The 24569-nt window shown below is 42.8% G+C and overlaps 1 protein-coding gene across 11 annotated transcripts in view; it reads right to left on the bottom strand.

Annotated features, from left to right (window-relative positions):
• Positions 1-24569, bottom strand: part of ccdc142 (coiled-coil domain containing 142) — a 177800-nt gene that overhangs the window by 32666 nt on the left and 120565 nt on the right. For 9 of the 11 annotated variants that reach the window (XM_072575566.1, XM_072575549.1, XM_072575558.1 and 6 more), the window contains 3 exons: positions 14857-14971; positions 13685-13865; positions 11205-11413 (listed from right to left, as the gene is read on the bottom strand). In XM_072575566.1, coding sequence (XP_072431667.1) covers positions 11205-11413; positions 13685-13865; positions 14857-14971 — 505 coding nt within the window. Of the gene's footprint in view, positions 1-11204; positions 11414-12190; positions 13866-14856; positions 14972-24569 lie in introns of those variants that run through there. The other 2 variants (XR_011961347.1, XM_072575600.1) reach the window with 2 other exon arrangements.

Genomic DNA, 24569 nt, shown 5'->3' with positions numbered 1-24569 from the left:
GATGCACTGGTAACGGCAAATGCTATAGGTCCTGACAACATGCTTAGTTTAATACTGAAGACTTGTACTCTAGAATAGGCATGCACTTTCCAAACTGTTCCAGCATCGGTATAACACTAGCATTTACCCCACATATGAAAACTGGTCTAGGTATGTCCCCTCTAAAAATACAGGACAAATCAACAAGGCTAATTACTACTCCATCAGTTTATGTTTAATCATTAGCAAAGTGATGGAAAATGTCATTAATAATGCATTCAAGCAGTATTATTTGGAATAAGATGTTCACTGATGGTTAGTTTAAGTTCCAGCTGGAGTATTCAGCTCCTGATGTACAAAAGAGTTGAACTCAAGGGGTGAGGTCAGAGTGACTGCTCCAGACTTCAAGGCAGCTTTTGACCAATTATGGCATCAAGGAGTCAACTACTGTTCTCCCACCATAAATATCCTGTGCAGGTGTTACAATTGACAAAAATCTAACTTGGTTAACCGCAAAAACTACAAGAGCAGGTCAGAGGCATGGAATTCTGTGACAAATGTTCAGACTCTCCAGAGCCTATCCACAAACTAAAACTTTCAAGTCAGAAGCGCAATGGAATTCTCTCCATTTGTCTGAACAAATACTCAAGAGGCTCCAGAACAAAGCACTCTACTTGATAGAGTGCCCGTCCACCACTTTAAATATTTACTTCTTTCACCAACAGTGCATAGTGACAGCAGTGCACAATGTTTACAAGATATACTGCAGCAATTTACAAGTTCCTTTGACAATTTCTTTCAAAGTTACAAATCCTTCAACAGGTGTAGAAGACATTTGGGAGCAATGCCATCTGAAAGGTCTCTTCCTAACTGCAATACTGGTGCACTTACACCACAGAGACCTCTGCATGAGGGCAGCACATTCTAAAGAATTTGGTAACATATGGTCTTACTAGTGATGCTTATTTCCTACGAACAGATAAGAAGAAAAATCCAATATAAATAAAGAGCTAACCTATTAATGGATAATGCCAGTTTAACACATTTTCTAACAAAGAACGTTACTGGTAGATAGACAAGACACATACTTTGTAATGTGCTAGCCAGTCACAAAAGAAAGACTGGAGACTGTTCCTTGAAGGCAAGGTTGATGTTGGAATGATGAATGGAACGGAGTTAATATGACAAAGTTAAAATCCGAAGTCAACACTCCATGAAAGATCTCACTTGGCGAAGAAAACATCGCATGTTGATGTAACAATGGCCTACTTATGAATTCCTAATCCAACCAAAGTTAAATACATCAAACTAAAATCAACTTCACAACAAAGCTGACTGTATATAAAACCCTATGCTGACAGGAGAGAGGTTGAGATTTTGGTTCATACTGTAACCTGAAGAGTTTTAATAATATTTTGAAGATGTCAGGAATGGAGACTGAAACATTTCTTTCCACTTCAATGAAAACATTATGATGCCAAAAAAAAGTTGCTCTGAATCAGTTTTAAAAGTTCCAGTTCTCTGACAAGTTGATCAATACTGGTTCTTTGTCTAGCTATGCCTCAATTCCAGTATTCAACTCACTCACTTTTCTCATCTCTGTAAGCTCCTCTAATTCCACCACCCTCTACCTGGATTCTGGCCACTGAATATCCTCACTTTCATTTACTCCATCAGTGAGATCCAAACCTTCAGTTTCATAAACTCTGGAATTTCGTCCCTCAACCTTTCTGCCTCTCCAAACTTTCCTCCTTTCAACAGATAAAAGAATAAATTAATGGATATATTACATTTAGATTTTCAAGTGACTTTAAATAATGTGCTACATGAAGGGATACTGCACACAATAAGATCTCATTACTAACATATTAGTACAGATAGTGGATTTTAAAATGTCAGAATTATCAGAGTAATGACAGGGAACACTGTAGTCAAGGTGACAGATACTGCAGTTATCCTGTCTATTCCTTTAAGTATTTACAAGCTTCAAAGAGACAGAATCATAAAGTCACACAGCACAGAAACAGACCCTTTGGTCCAAACAGGCCATGCCGAACATAATCCCAAACTAAACTACTGCCTGTTCTTGGCCCATATCTCTCCAAACATTTCTTACTTGTCTACTTATCTCAATGTCTTTCAAACATTTTAACGATCAGCATTCACTACATCCACTTGCCCCTCTTCCCTTTTTAAAATCTTTTTCCTCTCAACTTAAAAATATGCCCAATAAAAACCTGGAAGAACTGTGTGATGCTGTCAATCAGAAACAAAAACAGAAGTTGCTGGCAAGGTTCAGCAGGTCTGGCAGAATCTGTGCAGAAAAATCAGAGTTAACATTTCGGGTCATGTGATCCTTCCTCAGAATCCCTAGATCTTTCTGTTCTACAGCACTACCCAAGGCCCAGGCACCTCCGCCATCATCACCCATGCCTACAGTGATAGTGGGTCATGTCTTTTGGTGGCTAGTTGGTGTTCGTGTATCCTAGTGGCAAGTTTCCTGCTTGTTTGTCCAATGTATTTTTTTTTTAACAGTTTTTGCATGGTATCGTGTAAATGACTTAGTTTTGCTGGTAGTATGTAATGGATCCTTTAGGTCCATTAGTCGCTGTTTAAGTGTGTTGGATGCAACCAAAAACTAGAGCCACATTACCTTACATCAAAGACATATCAGAAATTATTTCCAGACTACTCAGATCACTTGGCATCATGGTAGCCCACAAACCTATCAACACACTTTATCAGCGACTAATGAACATAAAGTATCTATTAGATACTACCAGAAAAACTATCGTCATTTACAAGATACCATGCAAGAACTGTAAAAAACACTACTTTGGGCAAACTAGCAGGAAACTTGTTACCAGGATACATTGACACCAATTAGCCACCAAAAGAAGACTCACTTCACGAGTTTCCATACATACAGAAAAAGAAGGACACCACTTTGACTGGGACAACACACACATCCTTGGACAGGCGAAACAAAGGCACACAAGAGAATTCTTAGAGGCATTGCATTCTAAGCAGAACTCCATCAATAAACACATCGACTTAGATTCTATTTACTTTCCCTTTAAAAAAAACGGGAAATGACATTACCCACCTTTAGAAACCAAGAACTATAAATTAGAGAGGTGGAACATACCAACAGCACTTCACCGGAGACTCTCGCTGATGATATTACCTAGTCATGGTGATGAAACATCTGAAAACAAACCTTCAAGCTCAGTGAGCTAACTTGCATACTTATCGAGAAGGGAATTAAAAGTCAACCACATTGCTGTCGATCTGGATTTAATGCGGGCCAGACCAAATAAGAATTATAGATTTCTGATCCTAAAAGACGTTAGCAAACCAGACGGGTTTTTAATAACAATCAACAATGGTAACATGTTCACTGTCAAGCCAGCTTTTTTTATTTCAGATTTTTATGGAGTTCAAATTTCAATGTCTGAATTATAGAATCTGAATCTACTTCCCTGACACATCTCCCTTAGCGTCTAGATTACTACTCCAGTGAAATTACCATCACGCCATTTCCTGCCCTGTAACTTCTCTTTTTATGTATGACATAGAACGTAGAAAAATACAGCGCAGTACAGGCCCTTCGGCCCTCGATGTTGCGCCGACCGAAGCCTACCTAACCTACACTAGCCCAATAACCTCCATATGTTTATCCAATGCCCGCTTCAATGACCATAAAGAGGGAGAGTCCACCACTGATACTGGCAGGGCATTCCATGAACTCACAACCCGCTGAATAAAGAATGTACCCCTAACATCTGTCCTATACCAACCTCCCCTTAATTTAAAGCTGTGTCCCCTAGTAACAGATGACTCCATACGCGGAAAGAGGTTCTCACTGTCAACTCTATCTAAACCCCTAATCATCTTGTATACCTCTATCAAATCTCCCCTAAACCTTCTTTTCTCCAATGAGAACAGCCCAAGTGCCTCAGCCTTTCCACATACGAGCTTCCTACCGTGCCAGGCAACATCCTGGTAAACCTCCTCTGCACCCGTTCCAGTGCCTCCACATCCTTCCTATAGTATGGTGACCAAATCTGTACACAATACTCCAGATAAGGCCGCACCAGAGTCTTATACAACTGCAACATGACCTCAGGACTCCGGAACTCAATTCCTCTACCAATAAAGCCCAGTACGCCATATGCCTTCTTCACAGCACTATTTACCTGGGTGGCAACTTTCAGAGATCTGTGTACATGGACACCAAGATCCTTCAGCTCATCCACACTACCAAGTAGCCTACCATTAGCCCAGTTATCCATCTTCTTGTTACTCCGACCAAAGTGAATGACTTCACACTTAGCTACATTGAACTCCATTTGCCACCTTACTGCCCAGATCTGCAACTTATCTATATCCCGCTGTAACCTGCCACATCCTTCTTCGCTGTCCACAACTCCACCGACTTTCGTATCATCCGCAAACTTGCTCACCCAGCCTTCAAGCCCCTCCTCCAGGTCATTTATAAAAATGACAAACAGCAATGGTCCCAAAACAGATCCTTGTAGAACACCGCTGGTAACTGCACTCCAAGATGAACCTTTACCATCAACTACTACCCTCTGTCTCCTTCCAGCCAGCCAATTCCTAATCCAAACCTCTAATGCACCCTCAATGCCATACCTCCATAGTTTTTGCATTAGCCTGCCATGGGGTACCTTATCGAACGCCTTGCTAAAATCCATATACACCACATCTACTGCTTTACCCTCGTCCACCTTCTTAGTCACCTTCTCAAAGAACTCAATAAGGTTTGTGAGACACGACCTGCCCTTCACAAAACCATGCTGACTATCCTTGATCACATTATTCCTATCCAGATGTTCATAAATCCTATCCCTTACAATTTTCTCTAAGACTTTGCCCACAACAGAAGTGAGACTCACTGGCCTATAGTTACTAGGGCTGTCCCTACTCCCCTTCTTGAACAAGGGGACCACATTCGCTATCCTCCAGTCTTCTGGCACTATTCCTGTAGACAACGACGATATAAAAATCAAGGCCAATGGCTTCGCTATCTCCTCCCTAGCTTCCCAGAGGATCCAAGGATAAATGCCATCAGGCCCAGGGGACTTATCTATTTTCACCCTTTCTAGTATTCCACGGACCTCTTCCCTACATACCTCAAAGCCATCAATTCTAATCACTTGTGACTCAATATTCACATCAGCAACAATGTCCTGTTCCTGAGTGAATACTGACAAAAAGTATTGATTTAGTGTCTCTCCAATCTCCTCTGCTTCCACGCACAACTTCCCACTACTATCCTTGCCTGGACCGATACCTATCCTCGTCATCCTTTTATTCCTGACATACCTATAGAAAGCCTTAGGATTTTCCCTAATCCTACCAACCAAGGACTTTTCATGTCCCCTTCATGCTGCTCTTAGCTCTCTCTTTAGATCCTTCCTGGCTACCTTATAACTCTCAATCGCCCCAACTGAACCTTCACGCCTCATCTTTACATAGGCCGCCCTCTTCCCTTTTACAAGGGACTCCAATTCCTTATTAAACCACGGCTCCCTCACAAGACCCTTTACTCCCTGCCTGACTGGTACATACTTATCAAGGACACCCATTAGCTGTTCCTTGAACAAGCTCCACATATCATTTGTGTCCTTCCCTTGAAGCCTATTTTTCCAGTCCACACATCCTAAGTAATGCCTCACCGCATCATAATTTCCCTGCCCCCAGCTATAACTCCTGCCCTGTAGTGCACACTTATCCCTCTCCATCACTAGAGTAAAAGTCACCGAGTTGTGGTCACTGTCCCCGAAGTGCTCACCTACCTCCAAGTCTAACACCTGGCCTGGTTCATTACCTCGAACCAAATCCAGTATGGCCTCACCTCTTGTTGGCCTGTCTACATATTGTGTCAGGAAACCCTCCTGCACACATTGGACAAACACCGACCCATCTAACGAACTCGAGCTATAGCTTTCCCAGTCACTATCTGGGAAGTTAAAGTCCCCCATAACAACCACCCTACTACTTTCACTCTTCTCCTGAATCATCCTTGCAATACTTTCCTCTACTTCTCTCGGACTATTAGGAGGCCTGTAGAAAACTCCTAACAGGGTGACCTTACCTTTCCTATTTCTAACCTCTGCCCACACTACCTTAGATGGCAAGTCTTCCTCCATCGTCCTTTCCACCGCTGTAATACTATCCTTGACAAGCAATGCCACACCTCCTCCTCTTTTACCCCCATCTCTGACCCTACTAAAACATTTAAACTCTGGAACCTGCAACAGCCATTCCTGTCCCTGTTCTACCCACGTCTCTGTAATGGCCACAACATTGAAGTCCCAGGTACCAACCCACGCAGCAAGTTCACCTACCTTATTTCTTATACTTCTGGCATTGAAGTATACACACTTCAAGCCACCTTCCTGTTTATAGGCACCCTCCTTCGAGATCGATGCCTTGTTCCTAACCTCCCTACACTCAAGGTCCTGTACCCTAAAGCTACAGTCCAGGTTCCCATGCCTCTGCAGAGTTAGTTTAAACCCTCCCAAAGAGCACTAGCAAACTTCCCCCTAAGGATACTGGTGCCCCTCAGGTTCAGGTGGCGACCATCCTGTTTATAGAGGTCCCACCTTCCCCAGAAAGAGCCCCAGTTGTCCAGAAACCGGAATCCCTCCCTCCTGCACTATCCCTGTAGCCACGCATTTAACTCTTCTCTCTCCCTATTCCTCGACTCTCTATTACGTGGCACGGGTAACAGACCAGAGACAACAACTCTGTTCGTTCTAGCTCTGAGCTTCCAACCTAGCTCCCTGAAAGCCTGCCTAACATCCTCACCCCTCTTCCTACCTATGTCGTTGGTGCAACGTGGACCACGACCTGGGGCTGCTCCCCCTCCCCCTTGAGGACCCGGAAAACACGATCAGAGACATCACGTACCCTTGCACCTGGGAGGCAACATACCAAACGTGAGTCTCTGTCGCCCCCGCAAAACCGCCTATCTGTGCCTCTCACTATTAAGTCCCCAATAACTATCGCTCTACCTTTCTCCGCCCTTCCCTTCTGAGCAACGGGGACAGGCTCCATGCCAGAAGCCTGAACCTCGTTGCTTCCCCCTGGTAAGTCGTCCCCCCACAAGTATCCAAAACGGTATACTTGTTATTGAGGGGAACGACCGCAGAGGGTCCCTGCACTGGCTGCTTCCTCCCAGTCCCCCTCACTGTCACCCATCTGTCTATAACTTTCGGAGTAACTACTTTCCTAAAGCTCTGATCTATGACCACCTCTGCCTCCCGAATGATCCATAGTTCATCCAACTCCAGCTCCAGTTCCCTAACACGGTCTTGGAGGAGCTGGAGATGGGTGCACTTCCCGCAAGTATAATCAGCAGGGACGCTAATGCCTTCCCTCACCTCAAATATCTTGCAAGAGGAACATTGCACTGCCTTCGCTGCCATCCCTCTAAAAGGTAAACTTTAAAAAGAAAACTGGAGCTAAAGAAACAAACAAGCAAAATGCAGCACTTAACTGCTTACCACAACGGGTCTTATTATTAGGTTAGAGGAGGAGGGTGGGTGGGAGGCTCTACCCCTGTAGTGCTTCGGGTTCCTCGCCTGCGCGCTTTTATAGAGAGAAAAACCTTCCCAGGTAAGCTATCGCGACACCAGCTTCCGGGTCTGCTAGGCACTTAAAAAAAACTTTAAATTTTAACCGTTAAAAAAAACAATACTGGACTATACAGCGACTTAAAATAAACACCACCAGACAGCCGTTACCTGCTCCGCCGAGAGAGTGAGGCCAAAGGCTTGGAGCTGCGCGCTTTTATAGAGAAAAAAAAACCTTCCCAGGTAAGCTGGCACAACACCAGCTTCCGGGTCTGCTAGGCGCTTAAAAAAAACTTTAAATTTTAACCGTTAAAAAAAACAATACTGGACTATACCGCGACTTAAAATAAACACCACCAGACAGCCGCTACTTGCTCCGCCGAGAGAGTGAGCAAAGGAGTGACGTTAGTTGTTTTTATATATTTTGTATAATAAAATCATGATCTGTTATTCAAGTACATCTGCAACTTTGAATGTTTAATTGACTAACCACTACAGTAACCAAATGCAAAAATTAAACATATGATCTATCATATTGACAGCAGTGGTTTAAGAAGTCAGCTCACCCCCACCTTCTCAATCAGGTGAAGAAAGAAAATCTAAAGACAAATTGAGGAAACAGATCGGTTAGCAATTTAGATAAAATAAGTCGAGTGAGAAAAGAGACAAAGAATTTAATGCTAATAGTGTAAATAAAGAAGTGTCATATTCATCATTCAGAGACAAGGTTGCAAGTTGACAAAGGTTTGAAATAAATATTCCAGGGTAGATATCATTTTGAAAAGACAAGTAGAAATCGGAAGCAAGAAGGATCAGTCCTAATAAAATTGAAAGACTTAAGAAGAATAGAAAGCATCTAAGCTTAGAAAATGCAAGCAGAATCAGTATGGATGGTGATTAGGAAGTAAATTCAGAATCCAGTAGTTCATAGGCCACGTAACAATTCTTATATCATTGCATAGAACATAAAGCAAGAAATAATTGTGACAAAAGCAATTTAGTAGCTGAGGATGGTTGGGTCTGGGACACAACCCTGTGGAACAAGTGATATCCTGGGCTCTCCAACAACAATTACCTTCCTTTGTGCAAAGTACAAATCCAACCACAGTGTGCCTGAGTTCCAATGACTCAATTTTTGCAACGATTCCTCAGTGCCATATACAAACACTGCTTCTATGTCAAGCACAGTAACTGACATCATTACTGGAGTTCAACTCTTTTGTCCATTCTTGGGCCAAGGTTGTATGTAAGCCATGGTGTTGTGGAACCAATTAGATACTAAGCCACTTTAGACCTAGTAGTGTTGAAAGATTTGAGATTGATTAGTAATCTCAGACATAGTCAAAATACAATTAAATTGTATGTTAAATTTGAGCCTGATATACTCAAGTTTGAAACATAATAGCTAAGTATGTAGGCACGTGGAAAAGAAGTGGCTATGGTTGATTTGATAAATAAGTATGGGAGACATTAAAAGAAACGGTTCAAAATGTTCAACAAAAAATACATTTCATTTAGCAACAAAAGTTGCAGTCAGAATGGAGGAGATGAGCGAAAGCAAACATTTATACACAAAGAGTAGAAATGAATTTAATTGTGATGCAAATTAAGTAAATGGTAGAAACACAATGAATGCTTTATTTTTTGGCTTTGTAGAAGACAAAAGGTACATACTAGAAACAGACAGAAACTAATGGGCTAATAAGAGCAAAGTGATGGTCGGAGTCCTAAATACTGCTATCAAGTCGCTCCTAAGCTCCAATAACTTGGACAGAGTAACCTAGATTATCCGGCATTCGATTATCCAAACATCGGATTACCTGACAAGATCGCAAAGTCCCGATGCTTGGCTAAACTATGTTATCCAGCATTCAATTATCTGGAATTTGATTAACTGTGTCCTTCAGGTTCCTTAGTATATTGATGCCTAGGTCTAGACCTAAGACCTATATATAAGATGTGACTTAGAGAAGTGAGGTGAAAGTAACTACTGAATTTGATCAGTAACAGCCAGTAATTTTCTTCTGAACCTCAGATGGGCAAGCCTGTTTCTCATGATCTAACAAAAGATTAATTATTTCTGAGCAATATTTAAGGACTCCTTCAAGGAGAACGGGTAGGTTATTCAACTGCTGTCGTAGATAAGTGGGTTTCACATTATTCATGCTCTGCCTACTCGTCAGAACACCCCACATGCACTTTCAGAAGCATTACTTCCAGTTTGGAGTGAATGAGCTGGTCATACATTTAAAGACTTGCAAGAAAATTACAGTAGGTGCACTTTGGACATCAATACACCTATGCTACCCACCCCCACCATCAAATTTCAATTGCTAGCACATTACTTTTGAGGTGAAAAAGTCAATGGGCCTTTAGGACATCTCTTGGTCAACATTTCAGAACAAGAAATGCACTGTTACACATATATTCATTCAGGTGATACTGCACTAATCAAGCCTAACTTATTAAACAGTGTATATTGGTGATTTCCTGGTAACTCCCAAAATAACTGGACAACTGCTGTGGGCGGCACGGTGGCTCAGTGGTTAGCACTGCTGCCTCACAGCACCAGGAACCTGGGTTCAATTCCCATCTCGGGCAACTGTCTGTGTGGAGTTTGCACATTCTCCCCGTGTCTGCGTGAGTTTCCTCCAGGTGCTCCGGTTTCCTCCCACAGTCCAAAAATGTGCAGGTCAGGTGAATTGGCCATGCTAAATTACCCATAGTGTTAGGTGGATTAGTCAGGGGTAAACAAAGGGGGTGGATTTTTCTTCGGAGGGTCGGTGTGGACATGTTGGGCCGAAGGGCCTGTTTCCACACTGTAGGTATCTAATCTAATCTAAAATGTTGATATTATGGAATGAATTCTGATTCCCACAAGAGTCAGGAATGTTTGTATGCAATTCATCAGGGGCTGTAATGGCACAATGGAAATGTCCTTACACCGAAGCCAGGATACCTGGGTTCATGTCCCATCTGCTCCAGAGGTATGCCATAACATCTCTGAACTTGTTTATTGGAAAATAGTTACAGACAGGTATGAGATAAAAATAGCCCTCTGGCCATGTGATGTGAATGCTCTCTGGCTCTAACTAATATCTGGGTAATTTTTATGCCTAAGGAGATGGTGGATAGGAATACAATTACAATATTTAAAAGACATTTGGATAAGTACATGATTGGAAAGGCTTGGAGGGATATAGCCCAGGAGCAGGCAGGTGAGACTAGTTTAGTTTAGGATTATATTTGGCATGGACTGGTTTGACAAAGGGTCTGTTTCCATGTTGTATAACTCTATGGCAAGTAGGTGTCATGGCACACTAAGGGACTGCTGAGGTGGCAGATTCAACACTCTGATTCTGCCTGCCCTCTGTTTTCCATGCTTGGAAGGAAAATACTGCCTCATTTCTATAGGAGCAGGGGAAAAGAAGATTTTTGTTTTGTTTTAGATAGTGTATTTGCATATCTCAACAAATATAAGTTAAGCAGTAAATAATGACTAAGCTCCAATATCCTATGCTTCACTAACTGGCTTGTGAGTTTTGACACGTATAACCATTTCAACAATGTACAAGACTAAATGAAAATTTGCAAATAATAGAAAAATTACCCAACACTTACAGCATGTTCTGAACGACTCACAGGTGTTTGTTGGAAAATAGACCTTTCTGGTTGGTTGCTGAAGAAGGCAGATAATTGCATTGTCCACTTGATGGAAGACACGTAGAGAAAGAACAGCCTGCCTGAGTTCTGATGAGAGTTGTTCATCTGAACAGATTAAGTCTCTGACTAGGTCAAAATCCTGTTTGAGTTGCAGGGCACCCTGAAGACTAAAGGACACAAATAACAAATTCACAATTTATTTGAATACTTGCAATGTTATAACAAATAGATAACATATAACTGACTGGAAGAAAACTACTACCCCTGTTTAAACAAAATATCTTACAGAAAAGCAGTCCTTGTAAATAACCTGAACAGAGCCTCAGAGCAGAATCTACTGACAACCACCCACGAGGGCATGTTTGGTGGCGAGCAGGATGGTGGCATTTACTCACTTGAGGGACTCTTTAAAAATTGCCTGTCCCTAATTATCCATTGCAAGGTGCTGGTAAGTTGCCTTCTAAACCACTTCAGTCCATGTGATGTAGATCCACGCACAGTGCATGAGTGATGGCATTCCAAAATTTTAATCAGCAACAGTGAAGGAACACCAATATTATTTCAACACAGAATGTTGTATAACTTAGAAGAAAACTTGCAGGCAAATGATCTCATCCTTCTTGGTAGTAGAAGTTGTATATGGGTCTGAATGATTTAATACCGAGGATTGTCATAAATACAGCCTATTATGATGGCATGTGGACTTGTGGACAGAACAGCTTCAAATAACAGAGGAAGAAGACCTAATATCTTGGTCATCCTATAGATTCTGTAGCACTGTCTATAACATAAATGTTACCTGTTGCTAGTTGCTAATATGCAACAAAATAAATTGTTCAATATAAAAGCCTCTTATTGATAGATTAGTAAGCATTTTTTCTCTATCACCACCAAGTAGGCCCTGTAGACCACTACACTAAAGATGATGGTGGCCACAAACCTACCACATGTTGAAATGCAGACTCAGTTGGCTGCACACACAACAGTAGACATTGTGGAGTTTGAAGGTTATCAAAGGAACCTTAGTAAGTTGCTGTATCCTGTAGATGGCACTCATTGCTGTCACTCTGCATCTGTAGTGGAGGGAGTAAATATTTAAAGTAGTAGACAGGATGTCAGTCAAGCGGAATGCCATTATTATTCTCTGCATCCACATGGCCTGCTGCTGGATGCTGCTTCCTGACAGTTAAGTCCCAGTCAAGCAGCTTTCAGTACCCTCAGTAAGTTTTTTATTATGTCTTATTGGCTAATCACCTAATGGAAGCAGGCAGCCCCACCAAGCCCCAAACCTCCTCAGCAAAAATAACCAGGGTTGGGAAATCAGCATTGGTGTTTTCAGGTCATTTTTATTTCCTTTTATGGCCTTTTTAAGACCTGAAAATTCTGCTGTGCATGTCTTGATAAAAAGAGGCAGTGGGGAAATTAAGAGGGATGGTAGAGAGGTGAAACTGGGTATCACCACCAAACAAGAAAAAGGTGATATTTTACAGCAACAAAGTACTATATAAATGTAAAATGATACTGAAGTAAAAACAAAAAAGTGTTCATAAAGCTGTTCAGTTTCTTAAAAAGGACAAATTACCATTATGAATAATAATCACACCTAATATGCTATCTATCATATACATTATAATAATGTCCAACAGTTTAAAATTAATTTATTAATTGAGAGATGCTTTGGAATGTCGTGATACTGTAAAATGTATCAAAATGGAATTTCTTTTAGGTTTTAATTTAAAAGTTCTTCTTGCATTGCATTAAAATACACAATAAAAATCAATAGATATAATGGAGCAGTAATGAATTACAGGTGCACAATCTTTTATCCAAAACCCTCGAGGCCAGCTGGTTTTCAAAATTCAGAATTTGTCGTATTTCGGAATAAGTGACAGTTTAACGGTGAAATTTAAAAAATTTTACCCAACAGCAGGCGCACCAGTGAGTACTCCGAGCCCGGAGACAGAATTGATGCCACACCACCACGTCATGTCTGAGCGACATGGGTCGAGTGGCTGTGGAGTTTGGTTAACTGTCTGCACGCTAAATAACCTAGTTATGGAGAAAAAAATCTTCATGAAAAAAAGTTAAGATTTTGGAGTTTTGTGGATTTCAGGATTTTGGAGAAAGAATTGTGTACCTACACTGGCAACAGTGAGATTGTTACCAATGACTAAGAAAGATTAATACCGTTAATTTTTTAACACATGCCCACAAGACTCAAGCCTTACATTAGATCGGTTGTTATTTTGCTGAATAATAGCACAAGTCTTTTTTTTAAGTTAGTTTCTGAAATTTGTAGTAAGCAATAATAAGGCACTTGAAAATTGGACAGCCTTTTTGCCAATAGTGATTGCCAGATAAAGTTGAATGTGGCAGTGACCAGTGCTGAAGTACTCAGTTTACACAGGATATACAAAACAAGTTATGTGAGTTATGACCTAAATTTTATTTTTTGCTTCAGTATATGATCCATCCAGGCTCCCATAAAAGCAGTCAGGGCTTCTGCTAATGGAACAGTTTGAGCATCTTCTGGAAGTGGTTGAATTCCCTTCAGAACCTGACCAATCACAGTCTGTACAGCAGCAGTTGCATATTCGTTGGGTTTACTGGGGAGTTCAACTGAGATTAGAAAAAAAAGTTATCATTCACTGTCAGTTTCATTCATAAACTTTATAATCTAGCTCTAATTCTTGAGAATGCATGTTTCAAACTCAGCATTAATAAAATACCATTCATCAAATTTTTAATCTCTTTTCTTCTAATCTTTTCATAAAAAAACTTCTCATATATACGCAAATAAGTCAATGTAATGGGGATGCACATATTGCAATAATTATTAGTATTAATGAAATGCTAATACAAATGAGAAAATCACAGCAAAAATCAGTTAAGACTACATATGATTATGCTATCTAAATTACATTTTGTTTTATAAAAAGATTTAATAATTAGGCAAATGAAATAACAACAATGAGAGGATACAAACGCTTTTTGAGTGTTGCAAGATAGCTGCTGAGTTTGGAGCTACTCAGACATTTTCCAAAGGATTAAAGCAAAACATTGGAGATGATGAAGGTGATGACATATTGGGAGAATTTTTGGAATAGAAAAGGATAGGTGCATTGGATAAATTGTGAATTTCAATTCATCAACCCCGTGAAAACTTTGGTGGGCTGCCAAGAGAGTGTAAAATTGCTGCAAAAAGATATTTTGCTAATGCTGCAGCTGTGTCCTGATTTCAAAGAGTGCAAACTGCTGTAGCCGTGTCACTGCAGTCTCTTTGTAAGAATGAACTCCAAGTTTTGCTTCTTCCTGCAAGTAATTCTTTCCCAGCTATCAAACTGCTGTTTTCCAAGCATTGAGTGCAGGTTTTCTACTTTAAAAGTCTGTATTGAAGAGAGAGACCAAGTAGAATCAGGAAATGAGATTAATTGGATTATTTTACCAAAAGAGTTGGGACAGGCATGATAGGCTGAAAATACTTCTGTTGTGCTGGAATGTTCTACAGTCCTATAATTTACCTGCTCAAAAAGTTATATATAAATTTAACAATGCTAATATAGAAATATTACAATTAATGTCACAAGACATTTTGGAGAAATATACTTACTTGATCGAAAATTTACCCTCCACTGCCTTCCCACAGGCATTGTCTGTTCAAATATATCAACAGCCATTCTTTTACAGCTGGTTGAAAACAGAGTCAGCGCCTTTATTGGGAATGTCTGGAAAAGGAACATAATTTGCAGTGATGTTTATTTGGTGACCACATGCCTATATGTACAATTGTTATTGTATGACATAGAGCATGCAATACCATGTTGGCAAGATGAAATTTAAGCTTTAAGCACAAAAAGTTGTGTGAGAGAGAGAGAGAGAGAGACAGAAAGACAGAGAGAGAGATAGGACTATAAAGGATTTCCAAGAAAGGTTTGCAGATGACACCAAAATTGGAGGGGTAGTGAACAGCGAAGAAGGTTACCTCAGATTACAACAGGATCTTGATCAGATGGGCCAATGGGCTGAGAAGTGGCAGATGGAGTTGAATTCAGATAAATGCGAGGTGCTGCACTTTGGGAAAGCAAATCTTGGCAGGAATTATACACTTAATGGTAAGGTCCTAGGAAGTGTTGCTGAATAAAGAGACCTTGGCGTGCAGGTTCATAGCTCCTTGAAAGTGGAGTCACAGGTAGATAGGATAGTGAAGAAGACGTTTGGTATGCTTTCCTTTATTGGTCAGAGTATTGAGTACAGGGGTTGGGAGGTCATGTTGCGACTGTACAGGACATTGGTTAAGCCACTGTTAGAATATTGCGTGCAATTCTGGTCTCCTTCCTATCGGAAAGATGTTGTGAGACTTGGAAGGGCTCAGAAAAGATTTACAAGGATGTTGCCAGAATTGGAGAATTTGAGCTATAGGGAGAGGCTGAACAGGCTGGAGCTGTTTTCCCTGGAGCATCGGAGGCTGACTGGTGATGTTTTAGAGGTTTACAAAATTATGAGGGGCATGGATAGGGTAAATAGACAAACTCTTTTCCCTGGGTGAGAGAGTCCAGAACTAGAGGGCACAGGTTTAGGGTGAGAGTGGAAAGATATAAAAGAGACCTAAGGGGCAACATTTTCATGCAGAGGGTGGTACGTGTACGGAACGAGCTGCCAGAGGAAGTGGTGGAGGTTAGTACAATTGAAACATTTAAAAGGCATTTGCATGGGTATATGAATAGGAAGGGTTTGGAAGGAAATGGGCCAAGTGCTGGCAGGTGGGACTAGATTGGGTTGGGATATCTAGTTGGCATGGACGGGTTGGACCGAAGGATCTGTTTCCATGCTGTACATCTCTATGACTATGACTCTAAATATAGGACATGAACTTTGATCATAAGTAAAGGTTCTCTGAGATCTAGCAGACAAACAGAGAGAGGCCTCAGAGCCTAGAAGCAATGGAGGTTGGATATGTTCAGGGAATACTAGAAATGAAGTCTTCAATTTTTAAAATAGTTGTTTCATGGCATATTTCATGTGTTTCTGGCAAGGTCAGTATTTGCTGCCCATCCCTAATTACTCCAAAGAAGAGGTTGATGGGCTACATTCTCAAACTATTGCAGTCCACTTGATGTATGAACATCCACAAATCTGTTCGGAATTTCCAGATTTTGAACAATATAATTTGAAGTTAGGCTGCTGTGTTCACTTGAAGATACTAGTGTTGCTATAAACCTGTTGCCCTTGTCCTCTCAGAGGTAGAGATCACAAACTTTGAACATGTTATTGAAGGAAGCTTGGCAAATTGCAGCAGGGCATCTTGAATTTTAGTGTCCACTTACTGATACTGAGTGCTGGTGATGGTATTAACAGATGGCTCTGTCATTTGGAATGGGCTGGAGGAAAGTCTGATGAGAGAACATGGGCTGATCAGGAATGGAAAAGGATTTTTACAATATTTTAATGGAGGAAGAGATGATCTGGCAGTCCTGGTTGCAGAAAATAATCAAGAAAGCTAATGGAATGCTGACTTTTATATCTAGCGATGAGTATAGGATGCAAACGTTATGTTGCAGTTACACAAAACCCTGGTTCGGCTACACACTGGCAATAGTTCTGGGCCCACTTTAGGAAGGATGCAGTGGCCTTGGAGGGTTTACAAGAATGATTTTTGGACATCAGAGATTACATTATGAGGAGAAATTAAACAAATTAGGTCTTTTTTATCTTGAATTTAGAAGTTTAAGTGATGATCTGATCAAAGTCTTCAAGATATTATAAGGGAAGGGCAGTGGATAAAGATAACCTATTTCCCTTGTCTGGAGATTCTCGAACTCAGGGGGTGAGTCTAAAATTAGGGTTAGACTGTTCAGAAGAAATGTGAGGAAGTATTTCTATACACAAAGGATGTTAGAGGTTTGGAACCCTCTTCCCCAAAAGCAGTGATGCAAGATCAGTCCTTAATTTTAAATCTGAGATAGGTAAATTTTTGTTAAGCAAGTCATAAGGGATATGGGCCAAAGGTATATTCAGAAATTAACAACCAACTCCCATTTCTGGGTGTGATGGTAGAAAGAACACAGAATGGGAAATGCACAACAAAAGAGTACAGAGAAGCCACACACACCAACTAGATCCTGAGTTATAACAGCAACCACTAAACAGACACAAGAGAAGCTGCATTAGGACCTTGTTCAAAAGGGCTATAACACTCCCAGTCTGTGAAGAGAGGAAGAAGAACACCTCTACAAATTCTTTGCCAAGAACAGATATCCTCGCAACTTCATCCGCAGATGCCTGACAGACAAACAATGCGACAAGGATATTCCACGACCTAACACACTTACCACTCTACCTTAAATAAATACATCTCGGAATTGGCAGCCAGACTTCCCTGAACACATGGATTGATGACAGCACAGAAACCGATTGGCACACTCAGAACAAAAGACCCAATACTCATCATGTGCAGGACAAACGTGGTGTACGAGATTCCATGCAATACTGCACAAAACATTATATAGGACAAGCAGGCAGACAACTAGTAATCCGCATCCATGAACATCAACTAGTCACCAAATGCCCCAAACAGCTGTCCCTAGTAGCTATACACACAGAAGACAAGGACCACAAATTCGATTGGGACAACACATTAATAGGACAAGCGAAACAGAGGACAGCCAGGGAATTCCTAGAAGTTTGGCACTTATCCACGGACTCCATCAATAAACACATTGACCTAGGCCCAATATACTGACCACTGCAACGAATAACCAGTACCAGCAACTGGGAGCAGCGGGAACGAAACCAAATAAATTCCAACTGATACAGTACAGCAGTGCTTCACAGGTTGCTCCACAGGACTGAGGAGGTTACCTAGTAAAGGGACGAAATGGCTGCAAACCAAATTCCCAGCTCGGTGAACATATCCACAACAATTACAACCAGCAGCCATGTTACAAATCTTTACACAAACCTTGAACATTGTTAAATGCTGACCATGTTTTTTCTACAAAGTAAATGCCTATTTCAAATCTGGAGTACAGCCACTGATAGGAACAGCAGCTTTCCAAAGACGTGTCCCTCTCTGTCTCCGCCATGTTGGGAAGTTAGGCTTACAGTGGTAGGTTTTAAGTCAGCCACTATATCATCAAGGGAAACCAAGAAAACCACTGTATCATCAGGGAAAGCTATGCTTTAATAGATTTGAGAATGAAATCACGGGTAATGATGGAGGAGGCCTACAAAGGAGCAAGCAGACATCTGTTCGTCTGTTTAAACTACAAACAAAGTAAGAAATAAATGAATGGTGAAAAAAACCCTGAAGAATCATAAAAAAAACCCTGAAGAATCATGAAAAAATTCATTCTCTTCAGGCAGCAAAGGCATTGAGGAAGCAACATCCAATGAGGACTCCCGCCCACCTTCCAAGGACCCCTTCGCCCACCTCCAACACACTGCATCCACCTGGACACCCCGCGCTGGCCTATTACCTGCCCTCGACCTCTTCATTTCCAACTGCCGCCGGGACATTAACCGCCTCAACCTGTCAACCTCCCTCCCCCACTCCAACCTCTCACCCTCACAACGCGCAGCCCTCCAATCCCTCTGCTCCAATCCCAACCTCACCATCAAGCCAGCAGATAAAGGGGGCGCAGTGGTAGTCTGGCGCACTGACCTTTACACCGCTGAAGCCAAACGTCAACTCGAGGACAGCTCTTCCAACTGCCCCCTTGACCATGACCCCACCCCCCCATCACCAAACCATCATCTCCCAGACCATACAGAACTTCATCACCTCAGGAGATCTCCCACCCACAGCTTCCCACCTCATAGTCCAGGAACCCCGCACTGCCCAAGATCCACAAGCCTGACCACCCTGACAGACCCATTGTCTCAGCATGCTCCTGCCCCACTGAACTCATCTCTACCTACCTCGACACTGTCCTATCCCACCTAGTCCAGGAACTCTCCACATATGTTCGAGACACCACCCACACCCTCCACCTCCTTCAAAGACTTCCCTTTCCCCGGCCCCCAATCCCTCTACACCTCCATCCGCCATGACCAGGGCCTCCAAGCCCTCCGTTTTTTCCTCTCCAGATGTCTCCAACAGTACCCTTCCACTGACACTCTCATTCGTTTGGCCGAACTGGTCCTCACCCTTAACAATTTCTCCTTCGAATCCTTCCCACTTCCTCCAGACCAAAAGAGTAGCCATGGGCACACGTATGGGCCCCAGCTATGCCTGTCTCTTTGTTGACTACGTAGAACAGTTGATCTTCCGTAATTACACCGGCACCACTCCCCACCTCTTCCTCCGTTACATTGATGACTGCATTGGCGCCACCTCGTGCTCCCGCGAGGAGGTTGAGCAATTCATCAACTTCACCAACACATTCCACCCTGACCTTAAATTTACCTGGACCATCTCTGACACCTGCCTCCCCTTCCTGGACCTCTCCATCTCCATTAATGACGATCGACTTGACACTGACATTTTTTACAAACCCACCGACTCCTACAGCTACCTGGATTACACCTCTTCCCACCCTATCTCTTGCAAAAATGCCATCCCGTATTCCCAATTCCTCCGCCTCCGCCGATCTGCTCCCAAGAGGACCAGTTCCACCACAGAACACACCAGATGGCCTCCTTTTTTAGAGACCGCAATTTCCCTTCCCACATGGTTAAAGATGCCCTCCAATGCATCTTGTCCACATCCCGCACCTCCGCCCTCAGACTCCACCCCTCCAACCGTAACAAGGACAGAACGCCCCTGGTGCTCACCTTCCACCCTACCAACCTTCTCATAAACCAAATCATCCGCCGACATTTCCGCCACCTCCAAAAAGACCCCACCACCAGGGATATATTTCCCTCCCCACCCCTTTCCGCAAAGACCATTCCCTCCGTGACTTCCTGGTCAGGTCCACGCCCCCCCTACAACCCATCCTCCCATACTGGCACTTTCCCCTGCCACCGCAGGAACTGTAAAACCTGCGCCCACACCTCCTCCCTCACCTCTATCCAAGGCCCTAAAGGAGCCTTCCACATCCATCAAGGTTTTACCTGCACATCCACCAATATCATTTATTATACCCGGAACATCTCCGGGACACCCACACCAATCAACCACACTGCCCCATGGCCCAACATTTCAACTCCCCCTCCCACTCTGCCGAGGCCATGGAGGTCCTGGGCCTCCTTCACCGCCGCTCCCTCACCACCAGACGCCTGGAGGAAGAACGCCTTATCTTCCGCCTTGGAACACTTCAACCCCAGGGCATCAATGTGGACTTCAATAGATTCCTTATTTCCCCTTTCCCCACCTCACCCTAGTTCTAAACTTCCAGCTCAGCACTGTCCCCATGACTTGTCCGGACTCGTCCTACCTGCCTCGCTCCTTTTCCACCTATCCACTCCACCCTCCCCTCCCTGACCTATCACCTTCATCCCCTCCCCCACTCACCCATTGTACTCTACGCTACTTTCTCCCCATCCCCACTCTCCTCTAGCTTTTCTCTCCACGCTTCAGGCTCACTGCCTTTATTCCTGATGAAGGGCTTTTGCCCGAAACGTCGATTTCGAAGCTCCTTGGATGCTGCCTGAACTGCTGTGCTCTTCCAGCACCACTAATCCAGAATCTGGTTTCCAGCATCTGCAGTCATTGTTTTTACCACTGTGAGATAGTGGTCGAAAGGTTGTACGTGGGGGTGACGATGGTGGGGAGGTAGAGGTTAGGGGATTGTAATCAAGTGGGTTGGAGATGACAATAGAGTGTCGCTTCCAGAACCGCTTTCACCCTAAAGCCTAGTCTTCAATCAGGCACAGAGTAAGGGATCCGCTGGAATGCCATTGACAAATCTGAAAAGATCTTCTGTGCATTCTTTGAGATTTTGGCAGGCCCACATTTCATGGCTGAGTCAATATTAAACTGCAGTGGGGATATGGATACTAAGTAACAATTGGTTCAGTAGTGAGCCAAAGTATAAGACACTTCTGAGGCCTCATCTGGACTGGTGTGTACAGTTCTGGGTGCTACATTTTAGGAAGGATGTGAATTGTTCCAGGAATGAGAAACTTCAGCTCTGGGAAAATATTGAAATTGAGAGCATTCTGCTTGGAGGAAAGTAGCTTAACAGGAGACCTGATAGAGGTTTTCAAAATCATGAACAGGTTAGACAGGGAGAAACTATTCCCAATTGTAAAGGGAACAAGACCAAGAGCATGAACATGTGAAGTGATGTGCAACAGAAGCAAAGGGAAATGCAAGGAAACATTTTCTCAGACAGTAAGCAGTTAGGCTATGAATGTACTCTCTAGAAATGTGGTGGAGGCAAGTTCAATTTGAGGCATGCAGAAGGCCACTGGATGATTATTTAGATAAAAGTAATGAAAAAGGCTATGGGGGAGAAAAGCAGGTGACTGGGACGAAGATATGATGCTCATTTAACAAGTCACATGGGCAAAATGGGCTGAATGGTCTCCTTCTGTGTTGTAACACCATGGCTATGAAATGATATCCTCTGCCAAAGACCATGAATTCAATGTCCAACTTTCGCACTTCAACCTAACTGGCGGGGGACTTTTGAAACTATTGGGAATCTGATGTGGGAGCCCTCCTGTTATTAAGTGGGATCCACTACGCTTTTTGTTATGAGGGGCTGCATTACATCTAATCTTAAATCACAGAATTGTTACAGCACAGCAAGACAATTTTGGCTCTATTATATGTGCACTATCTCTGAATAAACAATTCACCTTGTATGTTCTTCCTTTTCAGATAAAAACCAATTTTCTTTTAAACGCTTTGATTGAAGGCAGTGAGTTCAGACCTTAACTAATCTCTTTATGAGAGGCAGGGATTGAATTGAATTTATTGTCATGTGTACCGAGGCACAGTGAAAAAGCTTTATCTTGCGAGCAATACAGGCAGATCACAGAGTTAAGTAGCACAGGTAAGTAAATAATAGGTAAACAGCGGCAAAAACAAAATCACAGGTCCAGGCGAATGTTGAGAGTTTGAGAGTCCATTTAGTATTCTAACAACAGTAAGGTAGAAACTGTTTCGAAACCGGCTGGTGTGTGTGTGTTCAGGCTTCTATACCTTCTTCCTGATGGTAGAGGTTGTAGAAAAGCATTGTCAGGTTGGGATGGATCTTTGAGAATACTGGCGGCCTTTCCCTGACAGCGGGCCTGGTAGATGGATTCTATAGATGGGAGGTTGGCCTTTGTGATTATCTGGGCCGAGTTCACCACTCTCTGTAACTGTCTCTGATCTTGAATGGTACATATGTTGCCATACCAGGTAGAGATACATCCACACAGAATGCTCTCGATGGCAAGGGCATTCGCCATCATGCCAAATTTCTTCAGCTGCCTGAGGAAGAGATGTTGTTGGGCCTTTGTAACCAGTGCGTCCACATGAAGAGTCCAAGAAAACTTGTTGTTGATGACCACTCCCAGGAGCTTGACACTCTCCACTCATTCCACCTCTGTGCTGTTAATGTGTAGGGGGGGGCATGAGTAACATCCTGCCAAAAGTCAATAATGAGTTCCTTGGGTTTGCTGGCATTGAGAGTTAGGTTGTTCTCAGTACACCATTTTTGCATTGGAGATCAGATCAGTTTTCCTTCGTGTGAATCCAAGGAAAGCGATGGGACCAGACAGAGTACCAAGCCATGCACTCAGAACATGCACAGACCAACTGGCAGAGGTCTCCTCAGACATCTTCAATCTCTCCCTGCAGCAGGCCACTATCCTTACCTGTTTCAAGAGGGCCAACATCATCCCTGTGTCAAAGAAGGCTCATGTAGCACTACCGCCCAGTGGCCCTAACTTCAGTGGTCATGAAGTGCTTTGAAAGGCTGGTTATGGCATTAATCAACTTCAACCTCCCCACTACTCTTGACCCACTCCAATTTGTCTATCGGACCAACAGATCCACATCAGATGCCATATCACTTGCCCTTCACTCCCCCTTAGAACATCTTAACACCAAGAACAGCTACTACTCATTAAGAATCCTACTCATTAACTACAGTTCAGCCTTCAACACTCTTATCCCCTTGAGACTGATTACTAAACTTAGTGATCTCAGACTAAGCTCCACTCTCTGCAGCGGCACCCTCAGTTCACTGACCCACAGGCCACAATCAGTGAAGATTGGGGAAAATATTTCATCTTCACTAACACTCAACACTGGAGCCCCCAGGGGTGCGTGCTCAGCCCCCTACAGTCTTCACTGTATACCCATGACTGCATCGCCAAATACCAGACTAATGCCATTTATAAGTTCTCTGATGACACCACCATAGACAGTTGAAGCTCAGTTGGCGACAAAACAGGCTACAGACGAGAGGGGGAAGACCTGAAAAAATGGTGCACTGAGAACAACCTAGCTCTCAATGCCAGCAAACCCAAGGAACTCATTATTGACTTTTGGCGGGACGTTACTCATGCCCCCCTACACATTAACAGCACAGAGGTGGAATGAATGGAGAGTGTCAAGCTCCTGGGAGTGGTCATCAACAACAAGCTTTCTTGGACTCTTCATGTGGACGCACTGGTTACAAGGGCCCAACAATGCCTCCTCTTCCTCAGGCAGCTGAAGAAATTTAGCATGACAGCGAATATCCTTGCCAAATTTTATATGTGCACCATCAAGAGCATTCTGTCTGGATGTATTACTACCTGGTACGGCAACTGTAACATTCAAGAACGGAGACGGTTACAGAGAGTGGTGATCTCGGCCCGGACAACCACAAAGGCCAATCTCCCATCTATAGAACCCATCTACCAGGCCCACTGTCAAGGAAAGGCTGCCAGCATTCTCAAAGATCCATCCCACCCTGGTAATGCTTTTCTACAACCTCTACCATCGGGGAGAAGGTACAGAAGCCCGAACACACACTCCAGCCGATTTCGAAACAGTTTCTACCCTACTGTTGTTACAATACTGAATGGACTCTCAAACTCTTAAAATTCGCCTGAAACTGTAATTTTGTTTTTGCCGCTGTTTAGCTATTATTTACTATCTATGCTACTTAACTCTGTGATCTGTCTGTATTGCTCGCAAGGCAAAGCTTTTCACTGTGCCTCGGTACACGTGACAATAAATTCAATAAATTTAATTCAATTTAAATTTTGCTGAAAAGAGACGTGAAATTGAAGGTTTTTGTCTTGCACACACCAGTACTGAAATGCAAACAAACTAACTTTATATTGGTAAAACAAACACTTAATGGTAAGGTCCGGGGGAATGTTCAGCACACCAGGGGTGCTGAACAAAGAGGCCTTGCAGTGGAGGTTTATGGTTCCTTGAAACTGGAGTTGCAA

This window comes from Chiloscyllium punctatum, chromosome 1 (assembly GCF_047496795.1).
Source record: "Chiloscyllium punctatum isolate Juve2018m chromosome 1, sChiPun1.3, whole genome shotgun sequence".
NCBI lineage: Eukaryota > Metazoa > Chordata > Chondrichthyes > Orectolobiformes > Hemiscylliidae > Chiloscyllium > Chiloscyllium punctatum.
The sequence above is the reverse complement of the archived record's forward strand: the minus strand, read 5'-3'. Positions and strand labels throughout refer to the sequence as shown.